The 19,863-nt window shown below is 38.8% G+C and overlaps 1 protein-coding gene across 1 annotated transcript in view; it reads right to left on the bottom strand.

The window, feature by feature from the left end:
* Positions 1–14,767: 14,767 nt before the first annotated feature.
* The window catches only part of LOC120927572 (tricarboxylate transport protein, mitochondrial-like), a 32,821-nt gene continuing 27,725 nt past the window's right edge, over positions 14,768–19,863 (bottom strand). The window contains exons 7-9 of the mRNA XM_040338343.1: positions 19,165–19,280; positions 16,697–16,770; positions 14,768–16,559 (exon numbers count right to left, since the gene is read on the bottom strand). Coding sequence (XP_040194277.1) covers positions 16,448–16,559; positions 16,697–16,770; positions 19,165–19,280 — 302 coding nt within the window. The 3' untranslated portion in view covers positions 14,768–16,447. The remainder of the gene's footprint in view (positions 16,560–16,696; positions 16,771–19,164; positions 19,281–19,863) is intronic.

Below are 19,863 nucleotides of genomic sequence, written 5' to 3'. Positions count from 1 at the left end.
CCTCCCCTCATGAGGAGGTTGAGGGGGGAGGCTGAGGATGAAGATATGGACATTGCCAGGGAAATCCTTTTGGCTTCAGATGTGGCTACCCCTGAGGCTGGCAGCAGTCAGGCCTCCATCAGGGGTAGCCCCTCCCACTCCTCCCCCAAAAGGCCTCCACCCACAAGGTTCTCTCACTCCCCTCCTCCCAGGCCACAAGACTCAGCTGCAGGCAGGAGGGCTACCCATGAGACCAGGGAGGTGGCCGAGGTTCTGCCGGCCAGTCTGCAGAGGGACAATGCCCGGCAGATCCGCCATCTGGGTCAGATCAACCAGACTCTGACCCAGATGGAGGACAGCCTGGGCTCAATTAAGGAGTCACTCACTGATGTGGCCACAAACTCCTTGGCGGTCATCACATGCATTTGTGAGCTGCAGACCGCCACAACAGGCGTGGCCCAGGAGGTGAGTGCCCTGACCCAGGCTGTCCAGGACAACACCCGGGCTGTCCAGGCCAATACGGCTGCCCTCACTCTGGGTCTGAACAGAATTGCAGGCCAGCAGGAGGACAGTCACCAGGGGAGGCTCCTCCTTCCCCTGTTTACCCACCCCATGAGTCTCCTCCTTCCCCTGCTCACCCCTCCCCCAGGAGTCTCCCCTGGTGGGCCGTGGCTCACGCCGCCGCCGTAAATTTTTGGGGTTACTTTTGATTTTTTTTTTTTTGTATACTGTACTTAGGATTTGTTTTATGTGTGTGAATGATGTGTGAATGTGGGGGTGGGTGGCATTCCTGATTAAATAAGGGTGTCACCCTCAGTTTTGGTGGAGTAGGGATCCCCAGGACCAGGGAGAAGTGATCCCAGGTCCATGTGAATGGTGTATGAATGCACAGTGACATAATTGGAGCCGTGGCGTGGCGTTACTGCTCCCAAGTACCATTGGGGGTACTTGGATCTAATCCAATTAGATGTGCATGTGATGTGTCTGTGCTAGGGACCACAGTGGGTGTGCATGCATGCATGCATGCATTCTCATTGTGCCATGATTAATGTGTGTGTTTACTGTGCAAAGATGCATTCTGCGAGGCGTCTCCTGACTGCTGTTCCCTCAGAAGAGGGGGTACCCTCGGTTACTAAAGTCACTAGTATAGTTATGAGCATGGATGCCCTGGCATGTTGGCATAAAGATTGTTGTCCTGCAAGTGTGTGTGCTCAGCTCTTCCTTAATGGTGTTGCTTTAGCTGACCTTTACACGGCTGGTGTAAAATTAGGGCACCTTTTATAAAGTGTAATTTTACACAATGAAACTAGCAGATGCACACAGGGCGTAATCTACGCAGCACACACTTAATTTTGTGGATCGTCTTATCTCCCTCATTTGCATCTTTGCCTATCAAAAGAGCGGTGTGTCTAGCGTATTTTGCGGGCGAAGAAGCGCCGGTGTAATTCTTTTAGGTAGGATGGAAAAACCTGGATTTCAGGCGTATCTTGTTTTGAGGATCAGGCGCAAAGATACGTGAGGCGCAAATTTCAATTACGCCGCGCATCTCGAGGTAAGTGCTTTGTGAATCTGGCCCTGTGTTCTGGTAAGGATCTTCCTCATTGCTGGCTGGCATTTTTATATGTGCCCTGTGCAAATCCAGTTCATTACAATTGCTTTGAAGCACTTTATGGACCAGCACGACCAGGTTAGGTAAGCTGCGACTTTCCAATAACGGGTTTATAAATATTGGTTACTCATTAAGGCAACTAATTTCTAATTAACAAATATCTTTCAGATCACCTGACCTTTATTAGTCCACTGCCGCTTTAGGAATTTCAACCATAGCAATAATGGATTTATGTGGTTGAAATATATAAAAAAAAAACACCTTTTCTCCACTCTTTTTGGAGCATCCTGAATTGGACACTACTATTCATGCTTCATGAATGTAAGTGAACATTTATTATATGTGCTAAATTGTCGCTGCCTTTTGCCCACCCTAATGTTCCATACTACTCATGCTATCATATATCCTTGTCCCTACTGTGCTCAATCTAGGGCAATTTGTAGCCGCGTTGTGCCCCGACCCACCCTCCACCTTGGTGTCTTTTGGGGTTTCTCACTGTGGCCTGCTCCCTACTTATATCTGTGTTCACGTTACCTGTTTAGACATACAATTTTGCTGATATATAAATATGAAGAATTAATTGTTGTTATGGTGCTAAATTATTTAAACATTATTCCTTGTCATTACAGCAAACTTAACTAAAGGCTTTTTTTGAAGAAGCGCTACAATAGGTGCATGTCAAAGCCACAGTTGCATATATAACATCGTATAGACATCCAGTCTACGGCTCTTCAATCCCCTTCAGGACATGATCACTATGTGAACGGTTGGAGATATATCTCCAGTTATGCTTCATCAGTATTATCTAATATTGTTGTTACACTATGTCCTATAGGCCAATATATATGCTGTCAAAGTTTGTTTCCATATCAATAACTTTTTTGGGCATAACTTTTTTGGGCATAACTTTTTTGGGCATAACTTTTTTGGGCATAACTTTTTTGGGCATAACTTTTTTGGGCATAACTTTTTTGGGCATAACTTTTTTGGGCATAACTTTTTTGGGCATAACTTTTTTGGGCATAACTTTTTTGGGCATAACTTTTTTGGGCATAACTTTTTTGGGCATAACTTTTTTGGGCATAACTTTTTTGGGCATAACTTTTTTGGGCATAACTTTTTTGGGCATAACTTTTTTGGGCATAACTTTTTTGGGCATAACTTTTTTGGGCATAACTTTTTTGGGCATAACTTTTTTGGGCATAACTTTTTTGGGCATAACTTTTTTGGGCATAACTTTTTTGGGCATAACTTTTTTGGGCATAACTTTTTTGGGCATAACTTTTTTGGGCATAACTTTTTTGGGCATAACTTTTTTGGGCATAACTTTTTTGGGCATAACTTTTTTGGGCATAACTTTTTTGGGCATAACTTTTTTGGGCATAACTTTTTTGGGCATAACTTTTTTGGGCATAACTTTTTTGGGCATAACTTTTTTGGGCATAACTTTTTTGGGCATAACTTTTTTGGGCATAACTTTTTTGGGCATAACTTTTTTGGGCATAACTTTTTTGGGCATAACTTTTTTGGGCATAACTTTTTTGGGCATAACTTTTTTGGGCATAACTTTTTTGGGCATAACTTTTTTGGGCATAACTTTTTTGGGCATAACTTTTTTGGGCATAACTTTTTTGGGCATAACTTTTTTGGGCATAACTTTTTTGGGCATAACTTTTTTGGGCATAACTTTTTTGGGCATAACTTTTTTGGGCATAACTTTTTTGGGCATAACTTTTTTGGGCATAACTTTTTTGGGCATAACTTTTTTGGGCATAACTTTTTTGGGCATAACTTTTTTGGGCATAACTTTTTTGGGCATAACTTTTTTGGGCATAACTTTTTTGGGCATAACTTTTTTGGGCATAACTTTTTTGGGCATAACTTTTTTGGGCATAACTTTTTTGGGCATAACTTTTTTGGGCATAACTTTTTTGGGCATAACTTTTTTGGGCATAACTTTTTTGGGCATAACTTTTTTGGGCATAACTTTTTTGGGCATAACTTTTTTGGGCATAACTTTTTTGGGCATAACTTTTTTGGGCATAACTTTTTTGGGCATAACTTTTTGGGCATAACTTTTTTGGGCATAACTTTTTTGGGCATAACTTTTTTGGGCATAACTTTTTTGGGCATAACTTTTTTGGGCATAACTTTTTTGGGCATAACTTTTTTGGGCATAACTTTTTTGGGCATAACTTTTTTGGGCATAACTTTTTTGGGCATAACTTTTTTGGGCATAACTTTTTTGGGCATAACTTTTTTGGGCATAACTTTTTTGGGCATAACTTTTTTGGGCATAACTTTTTTGGGCATAACTTTTTTGGGCATAACTTTTTTGGGCATAACTTTTTTGGGCATAACTTTTTTGGGCATAACTTTTTTGGGCATAACTTTTTTGGGCATAACTTTTTTGGGCATAACTTTTTTGGGCATAACTTTTTTGGGCATAACTTTTTTGGGCATAACTTTTTTGGGCATAACTTTTTTGGGCATAACTTTTTTGGGCATAACTTTTTTGGGCATAACTTTTTTGGGCATAACTTTTTTGGGCATAACTTTTTTGGGCATAACTTTTTTGGGCATAACTTTTTTGGGCATAACTTTTTTGGGCATAACTTTTTTGGGCATAACTTTTTTGGGCATAACTTTTTTGGGCATAACTTTTTTGGGCATAACTTTTTTGGGCATAACTTTTTTGGGCATAACTTTTTTGGGCATAACTTTTTTGGGCATAACTTTTTTGGGCATAACTTTTTTGGGCATAACTTTTTTGGGCATAACTTTTTTGGGCATAACTTTTTTGGGCATAACTTTTTTGGGCATAACTTTTTTGGGCATAACTTTTTTGGGCATAACTTTTTTGGGCATAACTTTTTTGGGCATAACTTTTTTGGGCATAACTTTTTTGGGCATAACTTTTTTGGGCATAACTTTTTTGGGCATAACTTTTTTGGGCATAACTTTTTTGGGCATAACTTTTTTGGGCATAACTTTTTTGGGCATAACTTTTTTGGGCATAACTTTTTTGGGCATAACTTTTTTGGGCATAACTTTTTTGGGCATAACTTTTTTGGGCATAACTTTTTTGGGCATAACTTTTTTGGGCATAACTTTTTTGGGCATAACTTTTTTGGGCATAACTTTTTTGGGCATAACTTTTTTGGGCATAACTTTTTTGGGCATAACTTTTTTGGGCATAACTTTTTTGGGCATAACTTTTTTGGGCATAACTTTTTTGGGCATAACTTTTTTGGGCATAACTTTTTTGGGCATAACTTTTTTGGGCATAACTTTTTTGGGCATAACTTTTTTGGGCATAACTTTTTTGGGCATAACTTTTTTGGGCATAACTTTTTTGGGCATAACTTTTTTGGGCATAACTTTTTTGGGCATAACTTTTTTGGGCATAACTTTTTTGGGCATAACTTTTTTGGGCATAACTTTTTTGGGCATAACTTTTTTGGGCATAACTTTTTTGGGCATAACTTTTTTGGGCATAACTTTTTTGGGCATAACTTTTTTGGGCATAACTTTTTTGGGCATAACTTTTTTGGGCATAACTTTTTTGGGCATAACTTTTTTGGGCATAACTTTTTTGGGCATAACTTTTTTGGGCATAACTTTTTTGGGCATAACTTTTTTGGGCATAACTTTTTTGGGCATAACTTTTTTGGGCATAACTTTTTTGGGCATAACTTTTTTGGGCATAACTTTTTTGGGCATAACTTTTTTGGGCATAACTTTTTTGGGCATAACTTTTTTGGGCATAACTTTTTTGGGCATAACTTTTTTGGGCATAACTTTTTTGGGCATAACTTTTTTGGGCATAACTTTTTTGGGCATAACTTTTTTGGGCATAACTTTTTTGGGCATAACTTTTTTGGGCATAACTTTTTTGGGCATAACTTTTTTGGGCATAACTTTTTTGGGCATAACTTTTTTGGGCATAACTTTTTTGGGCATAACTTTTTTGGGCATAACTTTTTTGGGCATAACTTTTTTGGGCATAACTTTTTTGGGCATAACTTTTTTGGGCATAACTTTTTTGGGCATAACTTTTTTGGGCATAACTTTTTTGGGCATAACTTTTTTGGGCATAACTTTTTTGGGCATAACTTTTTTGGGCATAACTTTTTTGGGCATAACTTTTTTGGGCATAACTTTTTTGGGCATAACTTTTTTGGGCATAACTTTTTTGGGCATAACTTTTTTGGGCATAACTTTTTTGGGCATAACTTTTTTGGGCATAACTTTTTTGGGCATAACTTTTTTGGGCATAACTTTTTTGGGCATAACTTTTTTGGGCATAACTTTTTTGGGCATAACTTTTTTGGGCATAACTTTTTTGGGCATAACTTTTTTGGGCATAACTTTTTTGGGCATAACTTTTTTGGGCATAACTTTTTTGGGCATAACTTTTTTGGGCATAACTTTTTTGGGCATAACTTTTTTGGGCATAACTTTTTTGGGCATAACTTTTTTGGGCATAACTTTTTTGGGCATAACTTTTTTGGGCATAACTTTTTTGGGCATAACTTTTTTGGGCATAACTTTTTTGGGCATAACTTTTTTGGGCATAACTTTTTTGGGCATAACTTTTTTGGGCATAACTTTTTTGGGCATAACTTTTTTGGGCATAACTTTTTTGGGCATAACTTTTTTGGGCATAACTTTTTTGGGCATAACTTTTTTGGGCATAACTTTTTTGGGCATAACTTTTTTTGGGCATAACTTTTTTGGGCATAACTTTTTTGGGCATAACTTTTTTGGGCATAACTTTTTTGGGCATAACTTTTTTGGGCATAACTTTTTTGGGCATAACTTTTTTGGGCATAACTTTTTTGGGCATAACTTTTTTGGGCATAACTTTTTTGGGCATAACTTTTTTGGGCATAACTTTTTTGGGCATAACTTTTTTGGGCATAACTTTTTTGGGCATAACTTTTTTGGGCATAACTTTTTTGGGCATAACTTTTTTGGGCATAACTTTTTTGGGCATAACTTTTTTGGGCATAACTTTTTTGGGCATAACTTTTTTGGGCATAACTTTTTTGGGCATAACTTTTTTGGGCATAACTTTTTTGGGCATAACTTTTTTGGGCATAACTTTTTTGGGCATAACTTTTTTGGGCATAACTTTTTTGGGCATAACTTTTTTGGGCATAACTTTTTTGGGCATAACTTTTTTGGGCATAACTTTTTTGGGCATAACTTTTTTGGGCATAACTTTTTTGGGCATAACTTTTTTGGGCATAACTTTTTTGGGCATAACTTTTTTGGGCATAACTTTTTTGGGCATAACTTTTTTGGGCATAACTTTTTTGGGCATAACTTTTTTGGGCATAACTTTTTTGGGCATAACTTTTTTGGGCATAACTTTTTTGGGCATAACTTTTTTGGGCATAACTTTTTTGGGCATAACTTTTTTGGGCATAACTTTTTTGGGCATAACTTTTTTGGGCATAACTTTTTTGGGCATAACTTTTTTGGGCATAACTTTTTTGGGCATAACTTTTTTGGGCATAACTTTTTTGGGCATAACTTTTTTGGGCATAACTTTTTTGGGCATAACTTTTTTGGGCATAACTTTTTTGGGCATAACTTTTTTGGGCATAACTTTTTTGGGCATAACTTTTTTGGGCATAACTTTTTTGGGCATAACTTTTTTGGGCATAACTTTTTTGGGCATAACTTTTTTGGGCATAACTTTTTTGGGCATAACTTTTTTGGGCATAACTTTTTTGGGCATAACTTTTTTGGGCATAACTTTTTTGGGCATAACTTTTTTGGGCATAACTTTTTTGGGCATAACTTTTTTGGGCATAACTTTTTTGGGCATAACTTTTTTGGGCATAACTTTTTTGGGCATAACTTTTTTGGGCATAACTTTTTTGGGCATAACTTTTTTGGGCATAACTTTTTTGGGCATAACTTTTTTGGGCATAACTTTTTTGGGCATAACTTTTTTGGGCATAACTTTTTTGGGCATAACTTTTTTGGGCATAACTTTTTTGGGCATAACTTTTTTGGGCATAACTTTTTTGGGCATAACTTTTTTGGGCATAACTTTTTTGGGCATAACTTTTTTGGGCATAACTTTTTTGGGCATAACTTTTTTGGGCATAACTTTTTTGGGCATAACTTTTTTGGGCATAACTTTTTTGGGCATAACTTTTTTGGGCATAACTTTTTTGGGCATAACTTTTTTGGGCATAACTTTTTTGGGCATAACTTTTTTGGGCATAACTTTTTTGGGCATAACTTTTTTGGGCATAACTTTTTTGGGCATAACTTTTTTGGGCATAACTTTTTTGGGCATAACTTTTTTGGGCATAACTTTTTTGGGCATAACTTTTTTGGGCATAACTTTTTTGGGCATAACTTTTTTGGGCATAACTTTTTTGGGCATAACTTTTTTGGGCATAACTTTTTTGGGCATAACTTTTTTGGGCATAACTTTTTTGGGCATAACTTTTTTGGGCATAACTTTTTTGGGCATAACTTTTTTGGGCATAACTTTTTTGGGCATAACTTTTTTGGGCATAACTTTTTTGGGCATAACTTTTTTGGGCATAACTTTTTTGGGCATAACTTTTTTGGGCATAACTTTTTTGGGCATAACTTTTTTGGGCATAACTTTTTTGGGCATAACTTTTTTGGGCATAACTTTTTTGGGCATAACTTTTTTGGGCATAACTTTTTTGGGCATAACTTTTTTGGGCATAACTTTTTTGGGCATAACTTTTTTGGGCATAACTTTTTTGGGCATAACTTTTTTGGGCATAACTTTTTTGGGCATAACTTTTTTGGGCATAACTTTTTTGGGCATAACTTTTTTGGGCATAACTTTTTTGGGCATAACTTTTTTGGGCATAACTTTTTTGGGCATAACTTTTTTGGGCATAACTTTTTTGGGCATAACTTTTTTGGGCATAACTTTTTTGGGCATAACTTTTTTGGGCATAACTTTTTTGGGCATAACTTTTTTGGGCATAACTTTTTTGGGCATAACTTTTTTGGGCATAACTTTTTTGGGCATAACTTTTTTGGGCATAACTTTTTTGGGCATAACTTTTTTGGGCATAACTTTTTTGGGCATAACTTTTTTGGGCATAACTTTTTTGGGCATAACTTTTTTGGGCATAACTTTTTTGGGCATAACTTTTTTGGGCATAACTTTTTTGGGCATAACTTTTTTGGGCATAACTTTTTTGGGCATAACTTTTTTGGGCATAACTTTTTTGGGCATAACTTTTTTGGGCATAACTTTTTTGGGCATAACTTTTTTGGGCATAACTTTTTTGGGCATAACTTTTTTGGGCATAACTTTTTTGGGCATAACTTTTTTGGGCATAACTTTTTTGGGCATAACTTTTTGGGCATAACTTTTTTGGGCATAACTTTTTTGGGCATAACTTTTTTGGGCATAACTTTTTTGGGCATAACTTTTTTGGGCATAACTTTTTTGGGCATAACTTTTTTGGGCATAACTTTTTTGGGCATAACTTTTTTGGGCATAACTTTTTTGGGCATAACTTTTTTGGGCATAACTTTTTTGGGCATAACTTTTTTGGGCATAACTTTTTTGGGCATAACTTTTTTGGGCATAACTTTTTTGGGCATAACTTTTTTGGGCATAACTTTTTTGGGCATAACTTTTTTGGGCATAACTTTTTTGGGCATAACTTTTTTGGGCATAACTTTTTTGGGCATAACTTTTTTGGGCATAACTTTTTTGGGCATAACTTTTTTGGGCATAACTTTTTTGGGCATAACTTTTTTGGGCATAACTTTTTTGGGCATAACTTTTTTGGGCATAACTTTTTTGGGCATAACTTTTTTGGGCATAACTTTTTTGGGCATAACTTTTTTGGGCATAACTTTTTTGGGCATAACTTTTTTGGGCATAACTTTTTTGGGCATAACTTTTTTGGGCATAACTTTTTTGGGCATAACTTTTTTGGGCATAACTTTTTTGGGCATAACTTTTTTGGGCATAACTTTTTTGGGCATAACTTTTTTGGGCATAACTTTTTTGGGCATAACTTTTTTGGGCATAACTTTTTTGGGCATAACTTTTTTGGGCATAACTTTTTTGGGCATAACTTTTTTGGGCATAACTTTTTTGGGCATAACTTTTTTGGGCATAACTTTTTTGGGCATAACTTTTTTGGGCATAACTTTTTTGGGCATAACTTTTTTGGGCATAACTTTTTTGGGCATAACTTTTTTGGGCATAACTTTTTTGGGCATAACTTTTTTGGGCATAACTTTTTTGGGCATAACTTTTTTGGGCATAACTTTTTTGGGCATAACTTTTTTGGGCATAACTTTTTTGGGCATAACTTTTTTGGGCATAACTTTTTTGGGCATAACTTTTTTGGGCATAACTTTTTTGGGCATAACTTTTTTGGGCATAACTTTTTTGGGCATAACTTTTTTGGGCATAACTTTTTTGGGCATAACTTTTTTGGGCATAACTTTTTTGGGCATAACTTTTTTGGGCATAACTTTTTTGGGCATAACTTTTTTGGGCATAACTTTTTTGGGCATAACTTTTTTGGGCATAACTTTTTTGGGCATAACTTTTTTGGGCATAACTTTTTTGGGCATAACTTTTTTGGGCATAACTTTTTTGGGCATAACTTTTTTGGGCATAACTTTTTTGGGCATAACTTTTTTGGGCATAACTTTTTTGGGCATAACTTTTTTGGGCATAACTTTTTTGGGCATAACTTTTTTGGGCATAACTTTTTTGGGCATAACTTTTTTGGGCATAACTTTTTTGGGCATAACTTTTTTGGGCATAACTTTTTTGGGCATAACTTTTTTGGGCATAACTTTTTTGGGCATAACTTTTTTGGGCATAACTTTTTTGGGCATAACTTTTTTGGGCATAACTTTTTTGGGCATAACTTTTTTGGGCATAACTTTTTTGGGCATAACTTTTTTGGGCATAACTTTTTTGGGCATAACTTTTTTGGGCATGCGCGGTAGGTCCGGCGTGGGAGTCTAGTAGCCTTCTACCCCCCCCCCCCCCCCGCTGTCTTCCATGGAGCTGATCAAAGACCATGAATGGCTCCAATCATCTCTATGGCCTAAGAAACCGGAACCTACGAGCAATTCATGACTTGGTTTCGCCAGATATAAACAGCACCATTCGGAAAGCATCTTATCACACCAATTTTGGTGTGGTCAGATGCTTTGAGGGCAGAAGAGATCGAGTCTAATAGACCCCCAACTTTGAAAAAAAAAAAAAAAAAAAAAAAAAAAAAAAAAAAAAGCACCCCTGCCCCCCAATGCAAAGGTGAACGCAAACGTTGGTTTTGTGTCATATTTAAACAGCAATTGCACCATGCATGCGAGGCATCACCGCAAAACGTCAGTAGACCTCCTCTATAAATCTAAAGTGGTATGTATGTAGTTTGTCGCCGCTGCACAGTTTTGCGCAATTTTACTTTTTTGGGCATAACTTTTTTGGGCATAACTTTTTTGGGCATAACTTTTTTGGGCATAACTTTTTTGGGCATAACTTTTTTGGGCATAACTTTTTTGGGCATAACTTTTTTGGGCATAACTTTTTTGGGCATAACTTTTTTGGGCATAACTTTTTTGGGCATAACTTTTTTGGGCATAACTTTTTTGGGCATAACTTTTTTGGGCATAACTTTTTTGGGCATAACTTTTTTGGGCATAACTTTTTTGGGCATAACTTTTTTGGGCATAACTTTTTTGGGCATAACTTTTTTGGGCATAACTTTTTTGGGCATAACTTTTTTGGGCATAACTTTTTTGGGCATAACTTTTTTGGGCATAACTTTTTTGGGCATAACTTTTTTGGGCATAACTTTTTTGGGCATAACTTTTTTGGGCATAACTTTTTTGGGCATAACTTTTTTGGGCATAACTTTTTTGGGCATAACTTTTTTGGGCATAACTTTTTTGGGCATAACTTTTTTGGGCATAACTTTTTTGGGCATAACTTTTTTGGGCATAACTTTTTTGGGCATAACTTTTTTGGGCATAACTTTTTTGGGCATAACTTTTTTGGGCATAACTTTTTTGGGCATGCGCGGTAGGTCCGGCGTGGGAGTCTAGTAGCCTTCTACCCCCCCCCCCCCCCCCCGCTGTCTTCCATGGAGCTGATCAAAGACCATGAATGGCTCCAATCATCTCTATGGCCTAAGAAACCGGAACCTACGAGCAATTCATGACTTGGTTTCGCCAGATATAAACAGCACCATTCGGAAAGCATCTTATCACACCAATTTTGGTGTGGTCAGATGCTTTGAGGGCAGAAGAGATCGAGTCTAATAGACCCCCAACTTTGAAAAAAAAAAAAAAAAAAAAAAAAAAAAGCACCCCTGCCCCCCAATGCAAAGGTGAACGCAAACGTTGGTTTTGTGTCATATTTAAACAGCAATTGCACCATGCATGCGAGGCATCACCGCAAAACGTCAGTAGACCTCCTCTATAAATCTAAAGTGGTATGTATGTAGTTTGTCGCCGCTGCACAGTTTTGCGCAATTTTAAAGCTTGACATGTTTGGCATCTATGTACTTGCCGTAAGAACATCTTTTATATTTTACCAAACATTTGGGCAATATAGTTTTAGTGCATTTAAAAAAAAAAAAAAAAAAAAAAAGTGTTTTTATTCCAAAAAATAATTAAAAAATTGCATTGTTGGCGTCAGTGGGTTGAATAGTTGCCCAAGGCCCAGGTGAAGGCAAGCAGCAAATATGGAGACCACTGGCTTAGACTAAATTTCCCATTGCATTGTGCCTGTCATTTAAAAAAAATAAAAAAACAAACACACTTGCTTTCTAATCTAATGGCTTTTGAAATTTCTCCAATTGCTCAAGGATAGGATTATATCCCAGTTTCAAAATGATTTCCCCGTAGACTGGGCAACAGTTCTGCCTGTTGCCACTACACCTATTCCCAGCTGACAGCAAAAGAAAGAAGGGGAAAAACAAAAAAAAACAAAGCTTTCATGACTGAGGAGTAACTTTCCCCATGCTGTGCTGTTAGTCAGAAATGGGTCAAGCCGAAAGAAGAAAGAAATTGAATTAGACATTTTAGCTTCTGGTGTCGGTCTGTGTTCCTTTATACCGCAAAGTAATTCAATATGAACCCAACCAAAAAGCAATATATAGCAAGCTCACCCAGAAACTTCCTAGGTGGAAACTGGCACTAGCAACCAAGCTGGTGGGCCAGTGCCTACTAAAATGCAAAATGACAAAAAATACACACACAGAAAATGGGCATTTAAAAACAGACCACACACTGTGGGCAGTTTATTTACACAAATTACAAAGCAAAAGAAGTGTTCTGCCCGTTAAAGGCGTTAGACTGGAGTGTCGCACACTCAGCAAGTTAGGCAGACATTAACATTAAGTCACAAAAGGCTTTTCACAAATGTTTGGCACAAAAAACATTAGAAAAATGCAGACAAGACTAGACTAATGTAAGGTGCTAAAGGGAAAGAACTGAAGCATACAGAAGATACTAACGTCAACAAGCCAATGAGAAATCTGCAAATGTATATAGGCACAACATGGTTCCTGGTGAACTGATATTCTGCAGATAATAATCAGCTCGGTCTACAACTGTTGTGTCCATTGTGAGTGGGCACATATAAGGCTAGCCGTATTCTGGCGTCTAGTTCCAACTTTCAGACAGATGCCAATAAAGCCCAGGCAGTTAAATGCTTCGCTCAGTATTAATTTTAAATATCCCAGTTGATTACATCGATTTACAGAGAAGAGCTGAATTTGCCATCGGGTAAATCATGTTCCAGTCAAAATTTCAAAACCACCAAGATGGGATACAACCTACAGTTCTTTCATCAAGCCATTATCAGCCTACACAGCTGTATGAAAAACTTCTTAGACTGGCAGTTAGGCCCCTTTCACACTGGGACCGGAGGTGTGTCGGCGGTAAGGCGGCGCTATACCGACAATTTTGCGGCGCTATTCGGCCCCTAGCAGGGTGGTTTTACCCCCGCTAGCGACCTAGAAAGGTTTAAAAACTGCCGTCTGCCAGCGGTATAGCCGCGGTGTCTCGTTGATTTCAATGTGCGTGATTTCAACACCGCTCCTTCACTGCTCCAAAGATGCGGCTAGCAGGACTTTTACCGTCCTGCTAGCGCACCACTCCAGTGTGAAAGCCCCAGGGCTGTTTAGGGTCGGTTTGCAGGTGCCATTTTTAGCGCAATAGCGCCTGCAAACCGCTCCAGTGTGAAAGGGGTCTAGTCTAACCCAGTATTAATATATAATCCCATGCCTAATGTTTTTGTGAGCCAGAGATTCTTAACTTCAACTACCCAATGTGAAGTTCTCACTGCCAAAGGAAATCTCCCCGGCTAGCTATTGTATGCCTACAGCCAGCACCCGCAGCTGTCACCCAAACAGTAACTGCATCCAATTTAAAGAAATCACTGTTTGGCTAGCAATTTCCCCACCAGGCTCCTTTAAACAAAAGTCAAGCCAAGTGGACCTACCACGGCCACCAATGGCAGGAATCTCCTAAATTAGAGCCTTAACTTATGATCATTTACCAAATAATCAGAAAAGTTTTTACACTTTGGAAGTGTCCTATCTGTAGGCTCCTTAAAGCACTATCCCAGAGCCATACAGCCAAGCACAGAAAGCCTGGCATGGTGATGAAGTCCAATCCAGGTTTTGGGAAAGCCTCTACTCGGGACGATTGGAACATTACATAAAACTAAAATTGAGGCAATTTAAGGGGACTTTTCAACTTGTGACAACATTTCTTAATTACTTTGACAGTTTGTAAATATGAGCAGTCCAGTCAACTAATAAAACCATAACAAAGTTGATGATTTTTGTGTCTTGCTTTACATCACATTTGTCAGAAAGTGGAACGGAGCTAGAAAGAAATGCAGCTGTGACCATCATAAATCACATTCATTAAATGGTCAATTTCACTCAAACACATTCCAAAACATTGCGGCCATATTTTATGGCAAGGTGTTTTTTGGTGAAAGGCAATTTCCTTTAGCTTATATTTTTCAACTGGCCAGTAGACCACAAGCTTGAAACCCAATCATGATGCAAACATACGATTTTTGCTTTAGAATAAAAAAAAATAAAAAAAAAAAGAAGACAAAATTCTCTGGAGTGAGTGTCTAAACTGGTATTTAAAAAAAAAAAAAAAAAAAAACATTTTAAAATTCAGAACATTAAAATAAGGGGATGACAGCAGATCAATCTATGGTTGGGGAAGTACTAAAAATATGCAATGCAAGAAATACACCCAGCCCTGTAATAAAATAATCACTGAGGCTCCTGCTAAGCTTTTGCTTATGCACATTAAAATTTGTCAGGTTCCTGATGAACCAGCCTAAAAATTGTTATACGTGTGTACCCCTCTCTGTTTAACTGAAGCCAATTGTTAGATTGGCCTCTGTTGAAGGGTCTTGCTGGAAAAGCAACATTTGATCAGCCACTGCAGCAGTGCTGAACATAGCACTCGCATCAATGGGATTCACCAGCCTGTCTCCTCCACCATTTATCCTAACAGTACAATGGCTGTATGGAATAGTGACATTTTGCATTATTGAAAATGTGGGTAAAATTGGAGTAAAGAGCCAAGTGGCTTGGGTCACAGCAGTGCAGAACTTAAAAGTTTAGCCATGTAAACTGAATATTCAGTGTTCAGGATTTCTGGGATATTTCGATAATTCCAGTCCTGTATATTTACACATGTGTTTATATAGTAATCTTGTAATGCATGCGTTATGAATAAAAGTACAAACATTCTTTGTAGAAAAACCAATGAGCAAGATCACTGGAATTTGAGGTAATTAAAGAATGACCACCATTAAAAGCATTACATTAAAACCTATAGCTTTGGTCTCACCACCAATAAAGGAGAAGTGAGGGACTAAGAAACTGGTGCATGTAGCAATCCAGCTACTTGACCAAGAATAAAAAAAAAAAGAATTATAAAATATAAAAAAAAAGGGGGAGAAGGACAACAGGTGAGATGTGATTGGATGCAGAAACTTTTCTATAAAAATATCCAACAGCATTTGTTTTTGCCAATTGTGAAGGCCCCAAGACTCAAATTTAGAGATTACCTCGGCCCACATAAAAGGGTATCCCTTTACCAACAAGTTAATACAGGCAAGGGGCATCTGTAGATAAAATACAGTTTCTAAAAGGTGTTGCCATTATGTACCCCTTGAAGCCGGACTGGAAAAACTCCCAGAGATGGCATCATCCCTTCCTTCCTTCCTTGTTAGGACATTGCTAAGACACACCCTGTTGCAGTAGCTCTGAGGTAAAGTATGCTGTAATGGAGGGAAAAGTGGACCACACATGTGCAAGGGTTTGAGAGCTCACTCCTGTAATGGTGGGGGAAATAATGGCTGGGAACATCTTACTAACGAAGCAGGATGAGAAGATGCCATCTTTTGGGAGGTTTATCTGTAAGGCTTACACCTATAAGGGCATAACATAACTTTAAAAACAAACAACAGTTTTTACTAATCTTACCTGCACATGCAGTTTTTTTGCTGAAGGTGAGCTAACCCTTTAAATGCCTGCAGTTATGTGCCACATACATAGTAAACCTGTCTCTTACTTTGGACCACAATGAATTCCTAGCTCTGTTTGGCAACAATGAGTATGTAGTAGCTGGCAAAATTAAGGCAGGTCCAAACAATGCACATGTTGGCAGATGATATGTACCTAAAGGGTTGGGTATCTTGAGAATTACAATAAAATCATGAAGCACAATACTTTGGAAAAGAAACGTATACATAGAATTAAGACACTTCAGCCCCTTTTTGCGAGGCTGAAAGACAGTTTCTGATTCAAGTAGGAGATGCGATTAGGTTTTCCAGACTCTGTTTAGGACTTTCACTACTTCTTCATAAATAACAAACACAATGGCAACATCCAGGCACACTCTGCCCAAGCGAGGGATGGTCCCCTTGTAGAACCTAATGTTGGGGGAAACAGAGAATGAGAAAACTTTGACCAGAGTTGTGAAAGTTGATCACGTGCTTGTCTATTACTATATGAAGATATGGAATAAAACAGATGCAATTAATTTACAGGAACAATTAAGGATACTTACGCTAAAGGCCCCTCGTTGCGTAGAATTTGGCTTGCACAGTCAATTGTGCTCTTATATTTATAAGCTTCTAAGCCCTGGCAATTGGAAAATAACAGAATTTAAAAGAACATCCAGGAAAAACCATGCATGCAAGCTGTCCTACCTGATAAAATATTTCCAATTCTATTCTGGACTACCCTTCCAAGTAACATAGCTAGGCCAGCAACCTCCAGCACAGATTAGAATGTAATTTACCTGTATTAAAAACTACATTAATCCACCCTTCCTAGCACGCTGATGCAAACAGCCTGAGCCTTGTGACTGTACAGTCAATTGGTTTTCAGTCGCTTGGTGACTTATGTTATCCCTTACCCAGAATAGTATACAAGTTAGTACACACTCGATTAGGGATCTACAAACTACGGCCCTCCAGCGGTTTCGCAACTACACATCTCATGAGACATTGTAAAACTCTGACATTCACTGACATGACTAGGCATGATGGGAATTGTAGTTCCTGAACAAACGGGAGGGCCGTAGTTTGGAGACCCCTGCACTAGATCAATACCATTTAACATTGGTGCATTCACACCAAATATGCAGAAGAATACCCAAGGTTTGAGATGTCCTGAAAAACTTGCCAAAGGAAGGCTGGTATAAACTAGCATTGAGGGACCAGGTACCACATGTATAAGCAATTTAGAACTTTGTACACAGACACGTTTATGGAACAATGGGCTGTAGTGTGCCAGATTTGTTTTGACTCCTGCTTATCCAGGTTATACATTTTTTCCCCCCAACCCCGTGTATAAAATCTGTTTTACAAATAAACTTGACATCTTAGGGCCAGATCCACAAAAGGGATACGCAGGCGTATCTGCCGATACGCCGTCGTATCCCTATTTCTATCTATGCGGCTGATTCATATAGAATCAGTTACGCATAGATATCCCTAAGATCCGACATGTGTAATGGACTTACACTGTCGGATCTTAGGATGCAGTACCGCGGCCGCCACTGAGGGCATTTCTTGTCGAAATCCAGCGTCGGGTATGCAAATTAGCACTTACGGAGATCCACAAAGCTTTTTCCCTTCGTTATTTCTCCGTAAGTGTTAGTTTGCCGTTGCAAAATTAGGGCTGCTTTTACAAAGTGTAAACTTAGTACACCATGTAAAAGTATACCCTACTTTCCCGCGTCGTTGTCAAATTTTTTTTTAAAACATTTTTTTTTCCCGCCGCATCTCTTTTTTACACGTCGCGATTCACAAAACTCGGCGTAACGTAACGCAAAGCACGTCGGGAAAATAACGTCGGGAGCATGCGCAGTACATCCGGCGCGGGAGCTCGCCTAATTTAAATGGGACTCGCCCCATTCGATTGGGCCCGCCTTGCGCCGGACGGATTTAGGATACACCGCCGCAAATTTCAAGGCGAGTGCTTTGTGGATCGGGCACTTTGCCCGAAAATTTGCAGCGGTGTAACCTAAATAGGTTACGTTCCGCTGCGCCGCCTGGCTGTGGATCTGGCCCTTTAGTTACTCGGCAAAACACTTTTTTTTTTTTTAACAGGACAGCCAAGAACAGGTTAGCATGTAAAGAAAAGCCCTGAGCCCCAACTGCTGGCTGTAAATATAAGTGTTTGGCATATTCATTTAGAAGGCTGTCAACTCTGTACAGTAAAACAACTGGCAACAAAAAAGGTACTTAGGCCCCTTTCACACTGGGGCGGGAGATGCAGTGGCAGTAAAGTGCCGCTATTTTTAGCGGCGATTTACCGCCAATTTTACGCCGCTAGCAGGGCAGTTTTACCCCCTGCTAGTGGCCGAATTTTTTTTTTTTTTTTTTAAAACCACCCCAACGCACCTTGCCAGTGGTATAGCCGCAGTGTCCTACTGCTTTCAATGGGCAGGAGCAGTACACACACACACACACACACACACCGCTCCAAAGATGCAGCTAGCAGGACTTTTCCCCCCATCCTGCCAGTGCACCGCTCCAGTGTGAAAGCCCTCGGGGCATTCACACTGGAGAAACAGCAGCCTATGTTTCAGGTCTGTTTGCAGGCGCTATTTTTAGCGCAATAGCGCCTGCAAACCGCCCAGTGTGAAAGGGGGGTCTAATAATCTGTTTTTAAAGGCAGACCAAGGCACAGGTAATCTCTATCCAAAAAAGCAATGAAACTGTAGTCCTTGTTCTACTCATTGCCTAGGGAGCATATGGACATTCCAAAATCCAGCATAGCTTGTTAGAATATAAATTTTTCTTATCCGTTGGGCTTTAGTCATTAGTCACATTCCATCAAACAAAATGTGTAATTGTCAATACTCTATAAACATATTAAAATGGACATATCCTATAGATTTACCCTGGAGTACCAACATCTGTGGCACTGTGCTTTCACTTGTTTTGTTAAACCATAAATACTAGTTTGAGGAACCTGACGATTCTGTCTAACAGTGGTTACACACACACACACGCACACAGTTACCTGCATTCTGGTCTTCATAACATCAAAAGGTGTATTTCCAAAGACACTGGCAGCCCCAGCAATGGCCCCAAAGGTCCCAGTAATAATGGGATTAATTGTTCTGTCAGGATCATCACCTGAAAACACAATATTCATAAAAGGTTATAGATACATGGTGCAGCATCCGATTGTCATTGAGAGAACTGAAGTTAAAAATGATATTATAACAATTGTAATACAATAAAATGCAAGATACTAACAACTTACAAAGCCATTCAAAACTCTACCCCCCCCCCCACCCCCCATCACTAAACTAGTCTCAAATACCAAACAAATTGTCCTCTTGGCTCCTCCCAAGACCTCCTGCTCCCTAGCTCCATTGTCACTTCCTCCCATGCTTGCCTCCAGGACTTCTCCAGAGCCTCTCCCATTCTCTGGAACTTCATACTCCAATCTGTCCGACTTTATTCTGTCCACTTTCAGACAATCCCTGAAAACTCATCTCCTCAGAGGGGCCTATCCGGCCCCCACCTAACTTCATTTATTTTCTCCATTAGCCCATCCTCCACAGCTATTACCTTGTGCACCTCTTGACCTACCCACTTACGCTGTACGCTCCAACAAGCAGTGCCCTCTGATTCCAACTGTATTAAACTGTAAATAGCTGTGTAAAACTGTTGGCACTATATAAATCCTGAATAATAATAAATAATCTGGATG

The sequence above is a fragment of the Rana temporaria genome, chromosome 2, assembly GCF_905171775.1.
Source record: "Rana temporaria chromosome 2, aRanTem1.1, whole genome shotgun sequence".
In the NCBI taxonomy this organism is placed as follows: domain Eukaryota; kingdom Metazoa; phylum Chordata; class Amphibia; order Anura; family Ranidae; genus Rana; species Rana temporaria.
The sequence above is the reverse complement of the archived record's forward strand: the minus strand, read 5'-3'. Positions and strand labels throughout refer to the sequence as shown.